Raw genomic sequence first — 18,967 nt, 5'->3', positions numbered from 1 at the left:
TGCAGCCTCCACGGGCACTGAGCAGCCATAGAGAGGGAGCAAGCAGGGCAGAGCCAGACGCTGGCATCAGGGAGACCCACCAGCACACCAGAGGCACTGCACCCATCCAGCTGCCCCGGACTACAGCCCTAAGACCCCCACCCGAGCCCAAGGTCTGTCCACCCAGTGTCCTTAAGCCACCCCCAACCCCCACCCCAGCCTTTTCCTGCCCAGGGCTGTATGTCCAAGGCTAAGAATAAACCCTCCCTGCTTGGCCCCTACCGGAAACCACAGCCACGGGGGGCACACCCTGAGCCTGGCCTCCCTTCCCACCATCTGGTCCCCTCAGGCCATCTCACCCCCTCCTGAGCCTCCCATGCACCCACTGACAAGGGGCCAGACCTCCAGCCACTAGCCCAGGAGGTGGTAGAAGCCCAGAGCTCATGTTCACATCCCACCGGGCGTCGTTTCCTCCTCTGATGCTGGCCCAGCGGTTTCCCAGAAGGGTCAGGGCAGGGGAAGCGGGACAGGAGCGGCCTCCCTCTGTCTCTCCCCCCGCCCATCTGGAGCCCCAGCCCCACATCCTCTTCCTACCACATCTGCCGTCCTTGCGGCTCCCCAAAGCCTCCTGCTATCTTGTGCCTCCGAACTTTTGAACATGTGATTTCTGCCACTGCCATGCCTCTCAGACCTAGGGAACTCCTACTCACACCACAAAACCCCAGTTCTCACCCCTTCTCCGCCCCAGGTGCCTTTCTGACTCACTGTCTGGGCTCCCCTGACCCCTGTCACTTCTCCTGACTTCAGGGGGCCAGGACTGTCTGTGTCCAGCTTCTTGTCCAAGGAAGCAACCTGGGGAATCCTTGAGGGCAGGTGTGCTCTCCAACACTACCTGGGCTCACGGTTGTCCCATCCCATGGGCTGGGACAGAGTTGTAATTGAGGAGGGATTAACAAAGAGCAAGACTGCCTGGGAGATCAAGGCTTGACCAAAGAGCGGGCCTTGCCAGGGCTCTGCCAGATGCATAGGAGTTGGGGAGACTCCTTGCCAAGGAAGAGCAGTTGGGGTTAAACGCCTGTGGACTCAGACAATGGGATGGAGCGCGGGAGGGGCCATCTGGAGGGATGCCTGGTGTGAGCAAAGGCCTGGCGGCAGGAAGGATGGTGGGTGGGAAAGACAGAGAAGGGGCTTCCTGAAGGCAGGGCCACGGCCAGGGCAGGACTCCAGACCCCTTACTCAGAGCCTGCGCTGCGGGCCCCTCCCAGGCTCTGGAGAACAGGGTGGGGCCGAGTCAAGGCCAAGTCAGCTAGTCTTGGCTACTCTGGGCCCCACTGGGGCCGCGGGAAACCCAGGCTCACCCCTCCATGAGGCTCAAAGGCCGATACCCGACTGGTGGCCCCCTTTTCCGACCTGAGATGAGACCCGAGGACTGTGGGCAGGAAGAGCCTCTAAGAGATTCTTACTTTCCCACCACGAGGCACAGCCTCCAGCGCTGCCAGCCTGGTCCTCCTCTGCTTCCACAGCTTTGGGCTCAGAAGAGCCTTGCGGGAGCCCTGAGCGAGGCTGGGGGCTTTCAAGGACGCTCTGCCTGCCTGGGGAACCCTTTTGCCAAGCCTGCTTGCGGCAGCTCCCTGGCCTGGAGACTGCATTATGGGGCCTGGGCGCCCTCCCACTGCACTGGGGCGGAGGAATGTGCGTCCCAAGCTCACTAGGGGTTTTCCCTCCTGTGGCCCCAGTGCCATCTGCAAGCCTTTGTCCTCACAGCACCCTCCCCGGGGTGCTGTCACCCACCGCCCTGCCAAGCTCACCTGCTCGCAGAAAGCTGGCCCGGCAGGCAGCCCGCCAAGCTTTTGGTTGGCGTGTGGTGGCCCCTCCCTCTAAAGCCCCCTGCACTCCCACCCAGCCCCAGCAGGGCTTCCAACAGACTCCGCATTGCTGAGGCACCGACTGTGCGCCAGGCCCGACCCTCGGGGTCACCAGCGCAGCCCTGGGCCCCCAGGCGGGCCAGTCCGCCCCGCCCCTCACTGCGCTGGGGGCCGCCCGGACGGTGAGTAATGCCGGGCCCACCCCATGGCAGGGGTGGGCGCGGCGGGGGACTCCGAAAGGGCGCTGCCGCCGCAGGCCACCCCGCCGCGGCCCCCGCGGCCAGGGGTCCCCCGGGCGCCCCTTCCACAGAGGCCGCGGCGTCTCCCAGGCGGGCGGGGTACGCCCGCTGACCCCCATCCGCCAGGCCTGGACCTGAGGGGCGTGGCCAGCGCAGGGGGAGGGGCTGATGAGAGAGACAGACGGAGAGACAGACGGAGAGACAGGGAGAGAGGAGGGCAGGGCGCGAGCTGCGGACTGGAATAGCCACTCTGGGCTATTTTTAGCCCCTGCGACCCCCCTCTCCAGGGCGGGAGGGCTCCTCGCCCCTCCTCCCGCCCGGGACCCCGCGCACCCGGGCGCCCTGCATCTGGGCCCCGCCGCGACGTGGCAGCGCCAAGGTCCTCTGTGTGGCGCGCTCCCGGCCGTGCCTCGGTTTCCCCAGGAGGCCGGGCCGCCCTGCTCCGCCCTCGTGCCCCCGGTGCCCTGCGCTTCAGCCTGCTCCCCGACAGCACGGCGACCCCGGCCCCTCCCATCCTTCCGCACAACATCCCCAGGTGAGGACGCCACCTGCGAGGTTGGGAGCAGGGCGTGAGGGGGCGCGGGGGCGCCGGGGTGTGTCCTGCAGCGCCCCGCCCTGCTGTGGGTGTGTCGCCCTGGGGCGCTGGCCGGGCCACAGCGAGGATGCGCTGGTCTGTGTGTCCCTGTGTCTGTGCGGGGCCGCTCGGAGTCCCGGCGCGGTGGCGGCGGGCGCGTGTGTGTGTGCGTCTGGATGGTTGCACATGCAGAGATGGGACTTGGCGCATGTATAATGCATGTGCATCGACAGCCGGCCACATGGCCTGGAGACGGTGGTCCTGTCCCCTCACCTCACACCTGCCCTCATTGCACAGCCCTCCTGGCAGCCCTGAGGGGTCAGGGCTGGAAGGACGCCCATTCAACAGATAAGGAAACTGAGGCTCCGACAGACCCCATGAGTCAGGGCCCAGGCTGGGCTGGAACCTAGTCAGGCGGACTGTGGGGCCCCGGCTTTGCTCTGGGGTGGGGGCCTGGTTGGTGTCACAAACAGGAGACGTTCCCGGAAATTGAGGCTTGCCGTGTGGTGAGGGGAAGTGGGGCGGGCCTGGAGACTGACAGCGTGTTGGGGGCGTCAGGGGGACAGGCAGGCGGGTGGGCATCTGCCGCCCTGCGAAGGCAGCTGGTCTGCATCAGGCTCGGGCTGGGACTGACGCAGGGACTGGCCTTGTCCCCTCGGTTTCATGCCAAAGGGCGGCGGTGTGGGGGCCTGGACGTCCGTTAGAGTGCTTCAGAAAGGGGGACACAGGCTGAGGACTCCCACCTGGCTGCCCCCGTGCACCGGGCCAGGAGCAGGAGGAACCCGCCAGGCAGGGGGCACAGCGAGGTGAAGCAAAGGCCCTGGAAGACTAGCCAGAAGGTCGGCAAGCAGGCAGTGACCTTATCACCACCATTTCCCGGGGGTGGGGGGGTAAACTGCGGCTGGGCAAGCTTGGCAGCAGCAGACAAAGACCCGCAGCCTGGGCTCCTCTGAGGTCTGTGTGGACCCCAGGGCAGCCTGGGTGGGCCCAGGGCGTGGCTGCGGGCAGGCTGGGCAGGCCAGGCCAGGGAAGGGGTGCTGCGGAGGAGGGGACGTGAGAGCCAGCAGCTCCCTGGAGCGGAGGGGGACGATGATGAGATGAGGCAGAGGAGGGGCCCAGCGCTTGGGAACCAAGATCACATTCCATTGGGGGCTGGTGTGGGGGGGTGAGGCTGGCTCCCCGCGCCTTCCTGCCCAGACTGGCTTCCGAGATGGCCGCGGAGGGAGACCTCCTGGCCTTGCTGAGGTGGCCAGAGGGAGCCCTGAAGGTCCATCCTCCAGAAAGGACCCAGGAGCTGAGATGGAAAGTTCTGGAACCTCAGCCCCTTGGAATTCTAGGTTTGCAGGGCGTTCCGGGTCCCAGACCTGGGAGCTCATTGGGATTTCAGAACCTGGACCATCCGAGTTCACACCTGCCACTCTCAGGCCATGGAGGTTTGTCCAAATAATCAAGGGGTGGGAATGTGGGGTCCACTCCTCCCCTGAGGCACGGGGAGGGAGCTCGAATCCTGCAAAGGCCACACAGTGACGCCTCTGGACCCCAACCTGGGATGAGGACGGTCCCCTGCGGGGTGGGGCTCTGCCATCCCTCTGGCCATTGTGGGAGAGAAGTAAGACCTTGCCAGGCCCCTACCGGACCCTTGCCTGGGGAACCTGAGACTGTCGCTGTCACCTGAACCCGTGGGGGGACTGGAAACTGCAGGCTGTGTCCAGAGGGAGTGGTGCCTGTTTCCAGCCTCCCCCAGGCCAAGGGCCAGAGGCTTGTTCTCAGCGCCAGGAGGCATGAGGCAGACTTAGGGTGTGTGTGTCTCCAGTGAGGGAGAAGCACAGGGGCACCCACATGAGGGGCGATGGGTGCCCTTTCCCAGGAGGAATCCAAGTGCAGGCCTAGTGAACACCCTGCCCTGCAGTGAAGACCCCCTCCACCCCATCCGGCTCTCCAGGTCTCAGTGTCCCCACGCGAGGCCCCACCCCTGCCCAAGAGGTGGCCCTTGGCTTCCAGCCTGGGAGGGAAGCCCAGGGAAGCTCTTGGGACGGGGTAATTGATGAGACTCAGAGCCAAGGGGGTCCTTGCTCATTAATGAGGTGGGGTGGGAGGGCCGGCAACCACCCGCGTGACCCGTTCACCCCAGTGCCCCCCACCCCGCTCCAGGGCCGGCTTGAACTGAGCTCCAGCTAGGACTGGAGCCTTGCCAGCCCCATTTGACAGGAAGGGAAATTGAGGCTCAGAGCACGGACCTGACAAAGTCCTGATTTGAATCTGGTGTGACCAAGGTCTTAGAAAATTCCATCCTTTCTTAATGACTGGAACCCCCACAACCCACTTCCCGCCAGCCTCCATCCGATGGGCAGGCTTTTGAATTCGCTACATTCATATGAAATGAGACCTGAGATCAACTCCCTCTGGGCTGTGTGACTCTAGACGTCATTTGACCTCTCTGTGCCTCCATTTCCCCACCACCACACTCTGCAAAACGGGAATCCTAATAGAACCTTTATGAGCTTTAGCTGCCTGCTGCCTCTGGGCCACTGGTGGTCCCGCCTCCCCACCCTGGGCCACCCTGATCCCCCACAGTGTGCCTGTCACTGCCCACCCAAGGATGACCTGTGGTTTGGGCCCAGGGCAGGAGGTGTGCCCTGGGGGAACTGGGAGCTGGTTACGAACGGTTTCACTTCACCTCTACCTGACGTCCCCACAGGTGGCTGACACTTCCACCCGTGAGGCCGTCGGGGCCACAGTCCCCCTGGTTCTCTCCCCAACCCCACCAGGGGATGGTCCCTCTCACTGCTGTGTATAGCCTGTCCCTGAGGAACCTGTCGCTCCAAGAAGCTAGGGTTTTTTGGTTCCCAGATGGAGCTGGATTTCTGAGTCTATTTCTTATTATAAATGCAAAGCCATGAAAATGGGGAAGAAAAGAATCCCCACAGTGCCTCCATGTGGGAGGGAGGATATCCCTCAAACACCGAAGGGGTTGGGCCTCCCCCGCAACAGGCTCACGAGAGGTTGTGACCAGGCCAACCTCAGAGAGGCGCGGGAGCCAGCGACCTCTGGCCGACAGCCAGCCTCTGTCCCCACACTGGGCGCATCCTGTCTTCCAACGGCTGAAATATGTCCCAGAGTCGGCAGTCGGCCGGGGGCTGAGATGAGTGACCCGTGGGAAAATAGAAATCAGAGAAAAGAAAGCATTTGCCTGGGGTCACACAGTAGGCGGCAGGGCTGGAGTTTAAGCCCTTCTTGGTCCTTTTCTGCCACCCCGCAGATACTGGTGTTGTCCAGGGGTCCTAGAGGAGACAGAAGGTCCTCACCCTTGGGGGCCACTGAGTCTGGGGCAGAACAGAGCTGGGGAAAGTGCTCATAGCAGTAGTAATAGTAATACTGACCGAGGGGAGTGAGACAAATCAGGAAAGGCTTCCTTGAAGAGGGGATATTTGAGCCGGGGCATTGACGGTTGTGTAGGAGGTCACCGGGTCTCCTCAGATTAAAAGGCAGAGTGGCTCACCAGCAAACCTCTCTGCTCTCCACCCCAGGTGTGACTGAGCCTGTGCCAGCCCGCCCCGCCTGCAGCCTCAGCCCAATGGGGTGGTGAGCGCCCCCCTCTGCTCCGGTGCCATGTGGCCCAATGGCAGCTCTCTGGGGCCCTGTTTCCGGCCCACAAACATCACGCTGGAGGAGCGGCAGCTGATCGCCTCCCCTTGGTTCTCCGCCTCCTTCTGCGTGGTGGGCCTGGCCTCCAACCTGCTGGCTCTGAGTGTGCTACTGGGCGCGCGGCAGGGCGGCCCGCACACACGGTCGTCCTTCCTCACCTTGCTCTGCGGCCTGGTGCTCACCGACTTCCTGGGGCTGCTGGCCACCGGCGCCATCGTGGTGGCCCAGCACGCCACCCTCTTCGACTGGCGGGCCGTGGACCCCCACTGCCGCCTCTGCCACTTCATGGGCGTCCTCATGGTCTTCTTCGGCCTGTGCCCACTGCTGCTGGGTGCCGCCATGGCCTGCGAGCGCTACCTGGGCATCACCCGGCCCTTCTCGCGCCCCATGGCCACCTCACGCCGCCGCGCCTGGGCCACGGTGGGGCTGGTGTGGGGCGCGGCACTGGCGCTGGGCCTGCTGCCGCTGCTCGGCCTGGGCCACTACACCCTCCAGTACCCAGGTTCCTGGTGCTTCCTCACGCTCGGCACCGATCCCGGGGACGTGGCCTTCGGCCTGCTGTTTGCGCTGCTCGGCAGCTTCTCAGTAGGGCTGTCCTTCCTGCTCAACACCATCAGCGTGGCCACTCTGTGCCACGTCTACCATGGGCACGAGGCCGCCCAGCAGCGCCCACGGGACTCCGAGGTCGAGATGATGACTCAGCTCATGGGCATCATGGTGGTGGCCAGCATCTGCTGGATGCCACTGCTGGTGAGTGGCGGGTGGGGGGCTTCCCGGGGCTTCCACCTCTCTGGGGGCCTGGGCCTTGCTTCATCCAGAATAGATTTAAATGCCCGGATTCTTGCAGGCGTGCACGCCAGGATGGGAATGCCCATCCTTGAGGAGCTCGTGAATGAGGCACAGGAGTGGGGGCAGCCCTGGGGTGCTCGGGGAGGGGCTCCAAGGCTCTACCTGGGGTTTCAGAGAAGCCTTTCCTGAGGAGGGGCATTGGAGCTGGGGATTTGAAGGATGAATAGGAGTTTACCTGTTGGACACCCATAGGGAAGGCATTCTAGGTAGAAGCACTGAATCATCAAACATCTCCTGAGTCTAGTTGATGCCTAGTTCTGTGCTGGATGCCAGCCCTGCCCAATAATTTCCCTGAATTAGCAGAGCTTGGCTGAATCCCTTGCACTGGTTGATGTAGTTGGCTATTTGGAGTGTTGGGTTTTTTTTCCTGTTTCTAATTGGGTTGTGACAAATCTGGAGTCAGATACTTAGTTCCCAACTCAAGTCCAAAAACGACTAGCTGTGTGACCGGCCATGGGCCTCCCTCCTTGGGGAAGACTCGGTCTCCTTGGACTGTGGGAAACAAGGTGCCTGCCTCTCCATGTGATGGTAAGAATGAAGTGAGATGATTTATTCATTTGTTCCTTCGACAAACATTTGTTAAGTATCCAGTGTGTCCCAAGGTCTGGTCCAGGCACTGAGGACACAACCTGCACAAAACCAACAAGAATCCACCTCTTCCCGGTGCTCGTAGGCGGAGGGGAAGACAGAAAATAAACAGTTCGTAAATAATACAAGTGCTAGATACCTGGAAATGATAAGGACTAAAACAAAAACAATGTGTTGGGTGGGGAGATAGCAAATTTATTTTTGGTATTTGCTTTTTCTTGCTAAGAATGTGTTCACATGCGTAAATGTTTGGAGAAAAAAAACAGAAAGAAGTGTAGTATTGTGTGATACATGAATATGCCATGAAATTCAAGTTTCCATGTACAAAAATAAGGTCCTATTAGAACACAGCCACGCCCATTCATTTCCATGTAGCTTTCACATGTAACAGCAGAGCCAAGTGGTTGTGACAGAGATCACGTTTAAGACATTATATGTCCCTTTAAGAAACAGTTTGCGACCAAAGGGGACTCAGGAAACAAAGATTCAGTGATTCTGCCTAAGATGCCTTCCCAGCAGTTAAACTCCTATTCACCCCTCAAAGCCCTGGCTCCAGTGGTTCAGAACCGGGCAAGGCCCATGCTGGGTGTGGATGGGCATGGCTGTGCGCCTGTAGGACTTCATTTATGGATGCTGAAGGTTCAATTTCACATCATTTTCACATGTCACAATATGCTCCTTTCTATTTTTTCTCCTACCATTTGTACATGTAAAAAGATTCTTAGCAAAACAACAAAGAAACAAAAAAATTAAAAATAAAACAAAAAAAGGTGGCAGGCCTGATTTGCCCCATGGGTCACCTCCTCCCATAAGGCCTCCCACAGTTTGCCTTTGGCCCAGAAGAAAGGCCCAGAGACACTCCCTTCAAGCTCACGAGGAGACGCCAACTGTCCCTGTAGTTACCTCCCCTGCCAGGTCAGGTGCCTCCTCTGGGCACCCACAGTGCCCACGTGACCTTCCTCACAGCTGTTGTCCCCCGCAAGTGCGGTTTGCACCTGGTCATAGGTCCCACCAGCACTGCCACCACTGTGCTGGGACGTGGCTCTGTCTTGGCCACTGCAGCATTGCACAGCTCACAGTAGGTGCTCAGGAAACAATTTTAATACATTTAATACAATATGCATTATAATTGTTTAACATAATATACATTTATAGTTGTACAATCTAATATACATTACAATCATATTGTTACTGTATTATAATTGATAATTAAATCAACATCTAATATATAGTCATATTTATGTTAAGTATTATGTACATTTAATACATATGTATTAAATACTATGTATTATATAACTATAATTATATATTTTCAATTAGTACCCCATAATTATATCAATTGTAATATAATTCATGATTACATGATCATACTTATATAGTTAGTTATATATTATATAATACATATGTAATTACATTAAATGCTATATATGACTATAATTTTATTATGATTACATGTTATGATTAATATATTAGATACTAATTATACTATTATGTTATAATTTGCAACTAACTTATGATATATATTATGTGATATTAAGTAGAAAAATCCAATATTTAATAAAATATATTTTAAAAGTTAACATAAGAATATTTAATATAAAAACCTTAGTTTAAAATTATGTCATAAAAGCCTTATAAAATATAATTCTAAATTATTTAGATATAAAATTAAGTAATTATACAATTTTAGACTATAATTTTTTATACTATATTCTATACTTTTTATAAAACACGGAAAGTTTAATAGAACAGTGGCGCCAGCCCTCGCAGGAAATCCCACCGCCCTGTTACACCACGTTCAGTCACTCCCAGGAGAGGAGCGGGGCAAGCATGCTACTTTGTGGCCACACCAACCAAAGCTCAGAGAGGTCAGGCAGCACTCCCGAGGTCACACAGCAAAGCAGTGAGAGGATCAGCCCTCGTGGTCAGGGGACCGCAGGTGCCCTGGCAGGTGCAAGTGGAGGGGCAGGCCTGGCCTGGCCCCCGGCTAACTGCTCTGGCCCTCGGCAGGTCTTCATCGCCCAGACGGTGCTGCACAACCCGCCTGCCATGAGCCCGACGGGGCAGCTGTCCCGAGCCACCGAGCAGCAGCTGCTCATTTACCTGCGCGTCGCCACCTGGAACCAGATCCTGGACCCCTGGGTGTATATCCTGTTCCGCCGGGCTGTGATCCGGCGCCTGTACCCTCGCGCCAGCGCCCGGCTCAGGTCGCTCTCTCTGCAGCCCCAGCTCACCCTGAGGCCCTCGGTGGTGTAGGGCCTGGACGACGCCCCGCCATGGCTCACGGAAGGACCGCTGGACCCGGTGCCCCGCTGGCGTGTCCCCGCTGATCCTCGGTCGCCCTTGACAGTCCCATCTGCCTGTCTGAAGTTTCAGGGGCCAGGAGTGCAGGACGGACAAAGGGTTTGGGAGGCTGGACTGCAGGCTGCCCTCCGTCAGCCCTGGGGAGCCCCCGACTCCTCCCTGAGCCCCCTCTCCAAGGCCTCTTCCCTCTCTCAGCCCCCTCCCCACCCCAGGAAGGGTGTGTGGGCATGGTGAGAGACGGCCGGAGGAAATTAGACGTGTGAGCCTCCCCTTCCAGAAGTCCTCTGGAAATGGGGGACTCTGTGAGCCCCGAATATGACCTTCCCGGGGTATAGCTGATTCCTTTTGACACCCTAACCGTAGAAGGCCCTGTCTAGAAGACACCCTCTCTTGCCAAAGTACATCTCGGCCCTGGTTTTATTTCCCTTGGATCTGGAAGTCATGGCCCTCAGAGTCTCGGCATCAGATTGCTACCCACCTGTGCAGCCGGAGCAGGAACGGCACAGTTGGGGACGGGGGACACCAGGAGGCCGGGGCTGGCTTCTGGCCCTGCTCCCCACCTCCTTGACTGACTCTCCAGGAAGCACTTTATGGGTGGGATCTCCTGGTCCTCGCTAGGACCCCAGGGTTCTGGGATAAAACCCATTGTGCAGGTGAGGAGAGAGGCGCGCATAGACAGATGCCTGTTTACTCCACTCCAGACGGGGTCCCCTGGCTCGTGAGTGTGTCGCTTCCCGGCTCATTTGCTCTACACTCCAGACTCCCAGTGCCTAGAACACAGCCCCTGGCCCATAGTAGATGCTCAGTGAGGGCCAAGTAACCAGAGGGACGAGGGAAACTTTGACAGAGTGCCGCGTACCTGAGCATAGGCACACTTAACACTTGGTACAGTGCTTGGCACACAGTAGGCACATAAAACACATTCAGTGCTGTCCTGCCGGCGCCCCGGACCCACATCCTAGCCCTTCCTCTGCTCTTCCCCAAAGTTCCCCCAGAAAGGACGCAGCCAGCTGCAAGGTTGGGGGCGACTTTATTCCCACAGCCCTCGAGGTACACGAGGAGCAACCTGCCCCCCTTCCCCTCCACAGACCTGGGATCCGCTTACACGGCCCCGAGCCAGGCGGAGTGAAACTGAAGCCGCTGTTTCCACCCTCCCTGGCTCCCACCCTGGCTTACGGGGGGGAATGAGGTCACCGGCTGCTTCTGGGGGACCTGGGCTGCGAGGGGCAGGAGCAGGGGTGGGTGCAAAACTATGTCACCCCTAAGCTATGGCCCCCTGTGTTGGGAGAGGGGCTCTGACCCCCTGAGCGTGGGGGTAGGGGCGGGCCTCTGAGCTGGGGGCTTGGGGGGCTGGAAATGCTGCAGGGCTGTCCTGGGGACCGCACTAGGGATGCCTGATATGGTGCTTGGGATGCACTTCTGGGGTCCCAGCTGAGGCTTGGGGGAAAGGGCTGGTTTCCGGGGGACAGAAGGGATCTGTGGCTGTGGGGCCAGGTGGGGAGCTGGCGGGCTTTGGCCCTGGCCGACAGTGGCCAGGGTTCCATGTACCAGATGGTGGGGCTGAAGCTGAGGTGCAGAGACTTTGCTAGGGTCTGGAGTCGGGGCTCTGGGCGGGGGGCCCGGGGGCTGCAGCTGGGCTGGGGAAGTGGGATCGGGCTGAGCTCCAGGGTCACGGTCTGGGGCCTGTGGGCGAAGCCCATTTCTGGAGCTGAGCTGGGTTCCGGAGCTGGTCTGGGTTCTGGACCTGGATTGGGTTTCAGAAACAGGCTGGGTTCTAGAACTAAGGTGGACTCCAGAGCTGGGCTGAGTTCTGGTGTCAGTCTGGGCCCTAGAGCTGGGCTGCATCTCAGCGCTGAACTGAATCCTGGAGCTGGGCTGAGTGTCAGAACTAGCCTGGGTTCTGGAGCCGAGCTGAGCTCCAGAGCTGGGTCGAATCCTTGCACTGGTCTGGGTCCCGGAGCTGGGCTGGGTCTCAGTACTGAACTGGGCTCTAGAAACAGGCTGGGTTCTGGAGCTGATGAGCTGGGTCTCAGAGCTGAACTGCATCCTGGGGCCCAGCTGAATTCCGGAATTTGTCTGGGTCCCAGAACTGGGCTGGGCTGCGGAGCTGAGCTGAGATCCGGAGGTGGCCTGCTTCTCAAAGCCCGGCTCAGTACCGGAGCTGCCTTGGGCTGCGGCCTGGAGCGGGGACATGGAACGTGGCAGGGTTCCCGAGGTGAGGTGAGTCCCGGGAGGTGGCTGAGCCCCTGGGCAGGGCGGGGGCCTGGGGCGGGGCCTGCCCTCAGAGCTGGGCAGTGTTGTGGAATTTAAGTCTATTACTGCGTTGGTCTGGGCGCCAGGACGAGACTGGATCCCGGGGTTCGGCTGGCTTCTCGAGCTCAGCTGAAACCCAGCCATTGACTGTGCCTCAGAGCTCGGTGGGAGTTCAGGGTCAGTTTGTGCTCCAGAACTGAGCAGAGCTTTGGAGCCAGGCAGGATGCCTGCGCTGGGCTGAGCTCGGGAAATCGGCCGGGCCTTGAAGTGGGTCTGGGTCTCAGAGCTGGACGGCGTTCTAGAGCTGGTCCACCTTCTGCAGGGAGATTGGGGCTCGGGGTTAAGCTGAGCTCTGGAGGCAGGCCTGACCTCAGAGACGGATGGGGCTTCAGAGCTCCTCTGAGTTCCGGAGCGGAGTCTGGTCGTAGCGCTGGCCTGGGGTCTAGAGTGGGGCTCGGTCTCTGAGCCGGACTCATCACTGGAGCCGGGCTGGGCCCCAGGATGGAGCTGGGTGCTTGAGCACAACTGGGTCTCCGAGCAGGGCTGGGGCCTGGACCTGGACGGAGCTGCAGCTCGCGTTTGGGTTCCGGAGCTGGTCTGGGTTCGGGAATCAGGCTGGGTTTGGGAGCTGTCTTTGAATCCTGGGCTGGCATAGCTTCCAGAGCTGGGCCGCTTCTTGGACTCTTGGGGTCCGGAACTAACTGGCATTCCTGAGCCAGACCACGTGTCCAGGTGCAACCGCATCGTGGAGCTGTCTTGAGTTCCAGAACTGGGTCGAGTTTTCTGGCAAGACTTGGCTGTAGAGCAGGGCTGGTTTCTGGGACTGGGATGGATCTCAGAGCCGGGCTGTGTCTTAAAACTTGCTTGGGTTCCAGAACTTGACTTGGTATCAGAGCTCAGCTTAGCTTCACAGCTGGCCTGGGTTCTAGAAGGGGACTGGGCTCTGGAGCTGGGCTGGGTCTCAGAACTGGTATGGGTTCTAGAGATGAACTCTGTCTCTGAGCTGACCTGGGCTCCAGAGGAGGACTGGATTCCGGAACGGGGCGTGGCCTCCGCATCCGGGGGGCTCCTAGAGATGAACGTGGCTTCAGAGCTGGCCTGGCTTCTGGGGCAGGGCTTGGCCTCAGCACCAGGCTGAGGTATAGAGCAGGGCTTGGTCTCAGAACTGGTGTGGATCCTAGAGGGGAGCTTGGTGTCAGAGCCGGCCCGAGCTCTAGAGGGGGGCTGGGTTCTGGAGCTGGACTGGACCCTGGAGCAGGGCTGGGTCTCAGGTCTGGGCTGGGCTCTCGGGCAGGGCTGAGCCTCGCGAGCTGCCCGGGAGGGCTGGGGCAGGGGTCCGGGCTCCGGGCTGGGGCTGCGCTGAGCGCCGGGGCACACTAGCCGCAGGCCTCCCTGGCTTCGCCGATGGCGGCCCACACCTCCACCACAAACTCGTCTGGGAAGGCAAACTCGCCCAAGACGGAGTCTAAACGGCGTGCAAACTCCTGGACACTCTCGGTCTCCTTGGACATCTCCACCATGGTGGACGCTGCAGGCCGGAAGGGAGGGGCTGGGGGTGAGGGTGCTCCCGGGCCCGGGTTCCCCAGTGTCCCTGCCTCCTCCCCAGGCCTCCCCCCGGGGCCCACCCTGCTTACCCTGGCCCCTTACCCAGCTCTGGATCCCGAATGCCCATGTAACTCTCCAGAAGGTCATCCACCCTCTGAGATGCCTCCTCCTCAAATTCACTGGGCTGCAGGCATCAGGGAGGGAAGTGGGGGGGTCAGGAGCCTCCGTGATCTCCAGCCCTGTGCCCCAGCCCCCACCCCTATGTTGAGAGGCTGGGAGCTTCATGCATCAGACCTCTCACCCTGCCTGACCACTGGGACCCATTTTGCATGTGGGGACACTGGCTGGGCAAAGAAGAGGGTCTTATCCGAGTCACTCTGGGTCAGTGGCAGAGCTGTAGGTGCAGGAGCCCCCAGAGACCCCCTTGCCCTCACTCACCGCTTCCTCCACAGTGGCGGCCCCCCCAGAACGAAGACGCAGGGTCTCCCTCCCACTGGCCACTATTGCTTCCATGGGACACTTACTGCTCCGGCTCCTCTGGCCAATCATATCTGAGGGGACAGAGCAGGGGGAGGGCGTGTGTTCTGGACAGATCCACATCTTTGTAAGCTTTCAGCTGAACCTTTCTGGAACCTTCTTACAATCCAAAGGCCTTCTTCTATCCATAGATACATCTTCAGAGACCCCACCTGAGAATCTTTTCTTCCCCACATCTCCCTCCTCTCCTTAAAGAGGACTCTCATGAAGGGACTGTGTAAGACCCTCCTGTGGCCAAAGGGTACATCTAGGAACATCCTTGCTCGAGAACTGGCTCTTCCTAACTTTTAGGCATTCCTCTTGGAGTCCACTGCCATGATACAGGGCAGATCTAGAACCCCACCCTGTTCCACTCTCCCTGGGGTCCCCCGCTCCAGAGAGGCCAGGGCACTTCTGGAACCTCTTGTTCTAGAACAGTGTTACTCAAAAGGCCACTCTGTGATGAGATAAGAAGGTTGTGCCAGAATGGAAATCAGCAGTTTCCTTGGGTCTACAGAACCGAACAGGTTGATTTATATTCTAGAGCAGAGCTTCTCAGCCCTGTGGCAGGAGTAGGGGGGGATAACTGCCCCCCAGATGACATTGACAGTATCTGGGGACATTTTGGTTGTCACAACTTGGGAGCTGGCACTGGCATCTGTTGGGTGGGGGCCAGGAATGCTGCTCGGTCCCCAGCAGTGCACAGGAAGGTCCCCACCACAGAGAATGCTCCTGCTCAAGTGCCAACAGTGCGGAGTTTGAGAAGCTCTCTTCAAGAGGAAGCTCCTGATCTCACCCATGGACCTGTCGGACCTCCCTCTGAGAAAGCACCATCTAGAACTTGCTTGGAAACCATCCTCTAGGACTCTGCCTAGTCTCGAAGCACACTTCAAATGCTCCCAGCCAGCTTACAAAAAAGATCTAGACAGTTCTTCATCCTGTCCCAATCTTCCCAGCTTCGCCCCGTCCCTGGACTGACTATAACAATCTAGAAACCACCTATGTCTTCCTGATCCAGGGCCAGAAGCTCACCGTCCATCCTGTCCCGTCCCCCTCCCCGCCTGCCCCCTGGGTCCCAGGTGGCCCTCACCGAAGGCCCTCTTGGGCTGCACAAGGCGCAAGGTGAAGGGCTGGGACTTGGGCAGCTCCCGGAGCATCTTGGCCACCTCATAGTGACGGCAGCCCACGATGGAGTGGTCGTTGATGGCCTCGATGCTGTCGCCCACGCACACGGCCGCGATCCGGTTGATGATGCTGCCTTCCTTGATCCTCTGTGGGGAGCAGGGTCACTCACGGGGTCGCCCCAGCTGCCCCTCTTGGTCCCCAGAGCCCCTTTCCATCAGAGAGAGACAGTGGCCCCTCCCAGGTCACCGAGTACCCAGAAAGCCACCCCCCCCCAACACCAGGGCACCTTGATGAAGGCGTAGCCGGCCCCGTTGTCCGTGATGGTCAGTCCCAGGGCATCCTCCGTCTTAGTGACCTCCACCTCCTTGGTCTCGCCACGCACGTGGGCAAAGATGAAGTCCTCCAAGCCTATCTGGCCACCCAGCAGTTTCTGCATGTCCACCTTATGGCTGTTCAGGGTACAGAATAAGATCTGTCCCGAGGAGAGAGTAGTCCCAAATTAAGGACTGTGCTCACCCCTGCTGTCTACGAACAACAGGGTGACAGAGAGAAACTGAAGCATGAAGAGGCGTGAAGCTGGCCCAGTCTCCTGGCCACCAGGACCCCAGCCCACCAGGACCCCAGCCCAGGGGAAAGAGCAGAGAATAGGATGCTCAGAATGGGGTGGGGGTGAGAAGCAGACCAGGACCCCCAGGATGGGGAGCGGGGTGAGAAGCTTCTGTAGACAGGAGGAGAACCCCCACACCCCAGACTTACGGTTTTAACCCGTTGGTGCCCTGACACCCCAAACCAACTTTTCCAGGTAGTGGGAACCTGCTGGCGTCCCCTGGGGGCTGCGAGCTACACCGCTGGACAGCCCAGCCCCTAACGCCCAAGCTCCGACTTCTCACCTGGGGGTGGGGGGGCTGCGGGAACTCCAGCGCCAGGGAGGCGCCCTGGAGCCACAGAGGCGCGTCCCCGAGGGCTGGGATCCACTCCCGCTGGCTCGGCCGGTGGGCGCCTGCGCTCTCCTGCGATCAACTAACTTTAACACGCGCTCACCTTTTGCTTAGGGCGTGCAAACGGGGTCCCTGGGGGTGTGGGCACCCGGGGATCTGAGAGGTGCGTCTCTGAGATCTGAGGCTCGGGTCCCTCCCAACCGGGGAGGGGTGACTGAGGCCCCCAGTCCGGGGACCCGGCACCACCCCCCCGGGGCACTCGGCCCCGGGGGCTTCGGGCGCCAGGGGTCCGGGATCCTCACCTCGGTGGGAGCGATGCCGAAGGCCTCGGCGATCTTGGCATAGAGCTCGCGGACATTGGTGAAGCCTTCGATCTTGCCCGTGGGGCTGCCGTGCGCCAGCTGCGTGCGGAAGACCAGGCGCGGGCGCGCACGGGGCGCGGGCGCGGGCGCCGCGGGCGAGGGCTGGGGCGTGGGCGCGGGCGGGCGCGGGGCCTCGGCTTCCTGGGCACTCTCCATGGCCGGAGGAGCTCGGCCACCGGCCTCCGCCGCCGCCGGATCCGCCGCTTCCTGCAGCCTCCCCTCCCCCGGCGCAGGGCGCGACAGCCGAGCCGGCGGGTAAGGGGATCCGGGAACCCAAGCCGCCCGGGAAGGCGACACCGCGGGGTGCGCGGGGGGGCTGGACCCCAGGTGTCTGGGCCCTGCCAGGGCCAGCTGCGCGCCCCCCGGGGACGCTGGGCTGCCCGCGGGGACCTGAGCTGCGGACTGGGAAAAACAAGGGTCCCCAAAATGGATGGGACAGCTGAGCACCCCGGAGTCCTTGCTCTGTGCTAGGCGCCCTCATTTAATGCCTCAACCACATCCTGCTCCCCCCAGTACCCACCTGCCTACAGCACTCCACACTCCCACATCCACATCCCAGGGGGCAAGCCCAGTCCTCCCCAGGCCCCCAAGTCCCTGCAAGACCTACCCCGTCTGGTCCCTGGCCTCCCCTCTCCCCATCTAGCTCCTTCTGCTCTAGCCACAGGGACCTCCTGACTGTTCCTTGTACATGCCAGGCGTGGGCCTGCCCCAGGGCCTTTGCACAGCTGCCCCTCCTTCTGAAGCACCTGCTCCCGGATCTCCATGTGCTTCCATCCCTCCTCACCTCCTTCGGCTCCTTGCTTTTGCTCTCTAGCACTGGGCACCACCCAACAAAGCAGATCATTTTACTTATTCATCTTGTGCCCTAGCTGTCTCCCCAGCTGGAATGTCAGCTGCAGCGTAGGGGTTCTGGGCTCCCTTCTGCCTGGAGGTAGGCGCTCAATCTTTGGTGAGGGAATGAATGGACCCCCCGGTTACAGATGAAGGAGACTCCGGCACCAGGGGGGCAGCTGGTGCACCAGGGAGGCGCCCTCCAACAGGCATATAGGCTTAACTATATTCCTTAACTATATATAAGCAGCGGTGGGATGACACACAGCCACATTCCTTGAGAGAATCTGAGAAACCACATGTGTGGAAAAAGGCAAGTTGCACAAGGCTTGGGACAATGTAAGACAATTTTATGTCAAAAACCTGCACAGCAGGATCCACACTGCAGCATGGACGGACCCTGCACACATGGGCTCAGGGGGCCACACGTGTCATCCCGTCACAGCGGGTGCTACACATGGGACGTGGGCTCGGAGTGCTGGGGACTGGAGAGGGGATAGGGAGTGACTGCTAAGGGGGACAGTGTTTATTTTAGGGTGATGGAAACACTGGAAATTAGGTTATGCTCATGCTTGCATAATGTGTGTGAATATACAAGAAACCACAGGGTTGCAGCCTTTAAAAACTTTACAAAATGAACGGAAAACACAAAACCTGTCAGAGCGGTAAGTACTCTTTTAGGAAGACATCCTTATGGGCTAAGAGTATAGAAAGACCTGCTCTGGAACGGTAAGCTCCAAAGCTGGGGTGGGGCACCATGCCGGCGAGGGGGTGCCACTAGGGAATGCACACCTGGAGGGGGAGGTGACACTATCCTGTGGCGAGTCACCTGGGGCTGCTCCGACAAAGTCCAACCAATCAGGTGGCTGGAGACAACTGATTCTCTCACAGTTGTGGAAGCCAGAAGGCCGAAGTTGGTTCACTAGCCTCCCTCCGAGGCCACAGGAGGCTCCTTCCTCGCCTCTCGCAGCTTCTTGGGGTGGCAGGCAGCCCTGTGTTCCCTGGCTGCTCGCTGTACCCCAGTGCCTGCCTCTGGCGTCCTGGGGCGGCCTCCTCTCTGCATCTGTGTCAAGTCTTCCTCTTGTAAGGACACTAGCCCTATTGCACCAGGGGCCCACTCCAGGATGACCTCACCCTAACTAATTATATCTTCAACAACCCTGCTTCCAAATAAGGTCACGTTCTGCGAACTCGGGGTGACGATGCAGCATATCCTTTGAGGGGACATAATTCTACCCGTAACACGGGTGTTTGTCAAAGTAGTCTCCAAGATTCTTGGCATGTCTGAAGTACTCCATCAGATACAGAAGTCTGAGGGTTCCCCATCAGCTAGGCAAGGAATGGCCACGTGACT

The 18,967-nt window shown here is 59.6% G+C and overlaps 2 protein-coding genes across 8 annotated transcripts; one reads left to right on the top strand and one right to left on the bottom strand.

Moving 5' to 3' along the window:
* The first annotated feature begins 1,098 nt into the window (after positions 1-1,098).
* Positions 1,099-10,444, top strand: TBXA2R (thromboxane A2 receptor). 3 transcript variants are annotated; one of them, XM_017653971.3, is made up of 3 exons: positions 1,099-2,026; positions 6,185-7,052; positions 9,750-10,444. In XM_017653971.3, the coding sequence occupies exons 2-3, from the start codon at positions 6,267-6,269 to the stop codon at positions 9,993-9,995; spliced, it is 1,032 nt and encodes a 343-aa protein (XP_017509460.3). In that variant the 5' UTR covers positions 1,099-2,026; positions 6,185-6,266; the 3' UTR covers positions 9,996-10,444. The 3 variants fall into 3 exon arrangements, with proteins under 3 accessions (XP_017509460.3, XP_017509458.3, XP_017509459.3); XM_017653969.3 differs by lacking the exon at positions 1,099-2,026 and adding an exon at positions 2,048-2,618; XM_017653970.3 differs by lacking the exon at positions 1,099-2,026 and adding an exon at positions 3,688-4,090.
* A 610-nt stretch (positions 10,445-11,054) lies between these two features.
* Positions 11,055-17,637, bottom strand: GIPC3 (GIPC PDZ domain containing family member 3). 5 transcript variants are annotated; one of them, XM_037018195.2, is made up of 7 exons: positions 16,723-17,637; positions 15,769-15,954; positions 15,448-15,628; positions 14,280-14,392; positions 13,931-14,025; positions 13,715-13,824; positions 13,058-13,473 (listed from the first exon to the last, which is right to left on the bottom strand). In XM_037018195.2, the coding sequence occupies exons 1-7, from the start codon at positions 16,936-16,938 to the stop codon at positions 13,193-13,195; spliced, it is 1,182 nt and encodes a 393-aa protein (XP_036874090.2). In that variant the 5' UTR covers positions 16,939-17,637; the 3' UTR covers positions 13,058-13,192. The 5 variants fall into 5 exon arrangements, with proteins under 5 accessions (XP_036874089.2, XP_073076712.1, XP_036874090.2 ...); XM_037018196.2 differs by having other exon boundaries at positions 13,326-13,473; positions 13,944-14,025; positions 16,723-17,634; XM_037018194.2 differs by having other exon boundaries at positions 11,055-13,824; positions 16,723-17,623.
* Between the last annotated feature and the right edge of the window lie 1,330 nt (positions 17,638-18,967).

Source organism: Manis javanica, chromosome 13, assembly GCF_040802235.1.
Source record: "Manis javanica isolate MJ-LG chromosome 13, MJ_LKY, whole genome shotgun sequence".
Classification (NCBI taxonomy): Eukaryota; Metazoa; Chordata; class Mammalia; order Pholidota; family Manidae; genus Manis; species Manis javanica.
The sequence above is the reverse complement of the archived record's forward strand: the minus strand, read 5'-3'. Positions and strand labels throughout refer to the sequence as shown.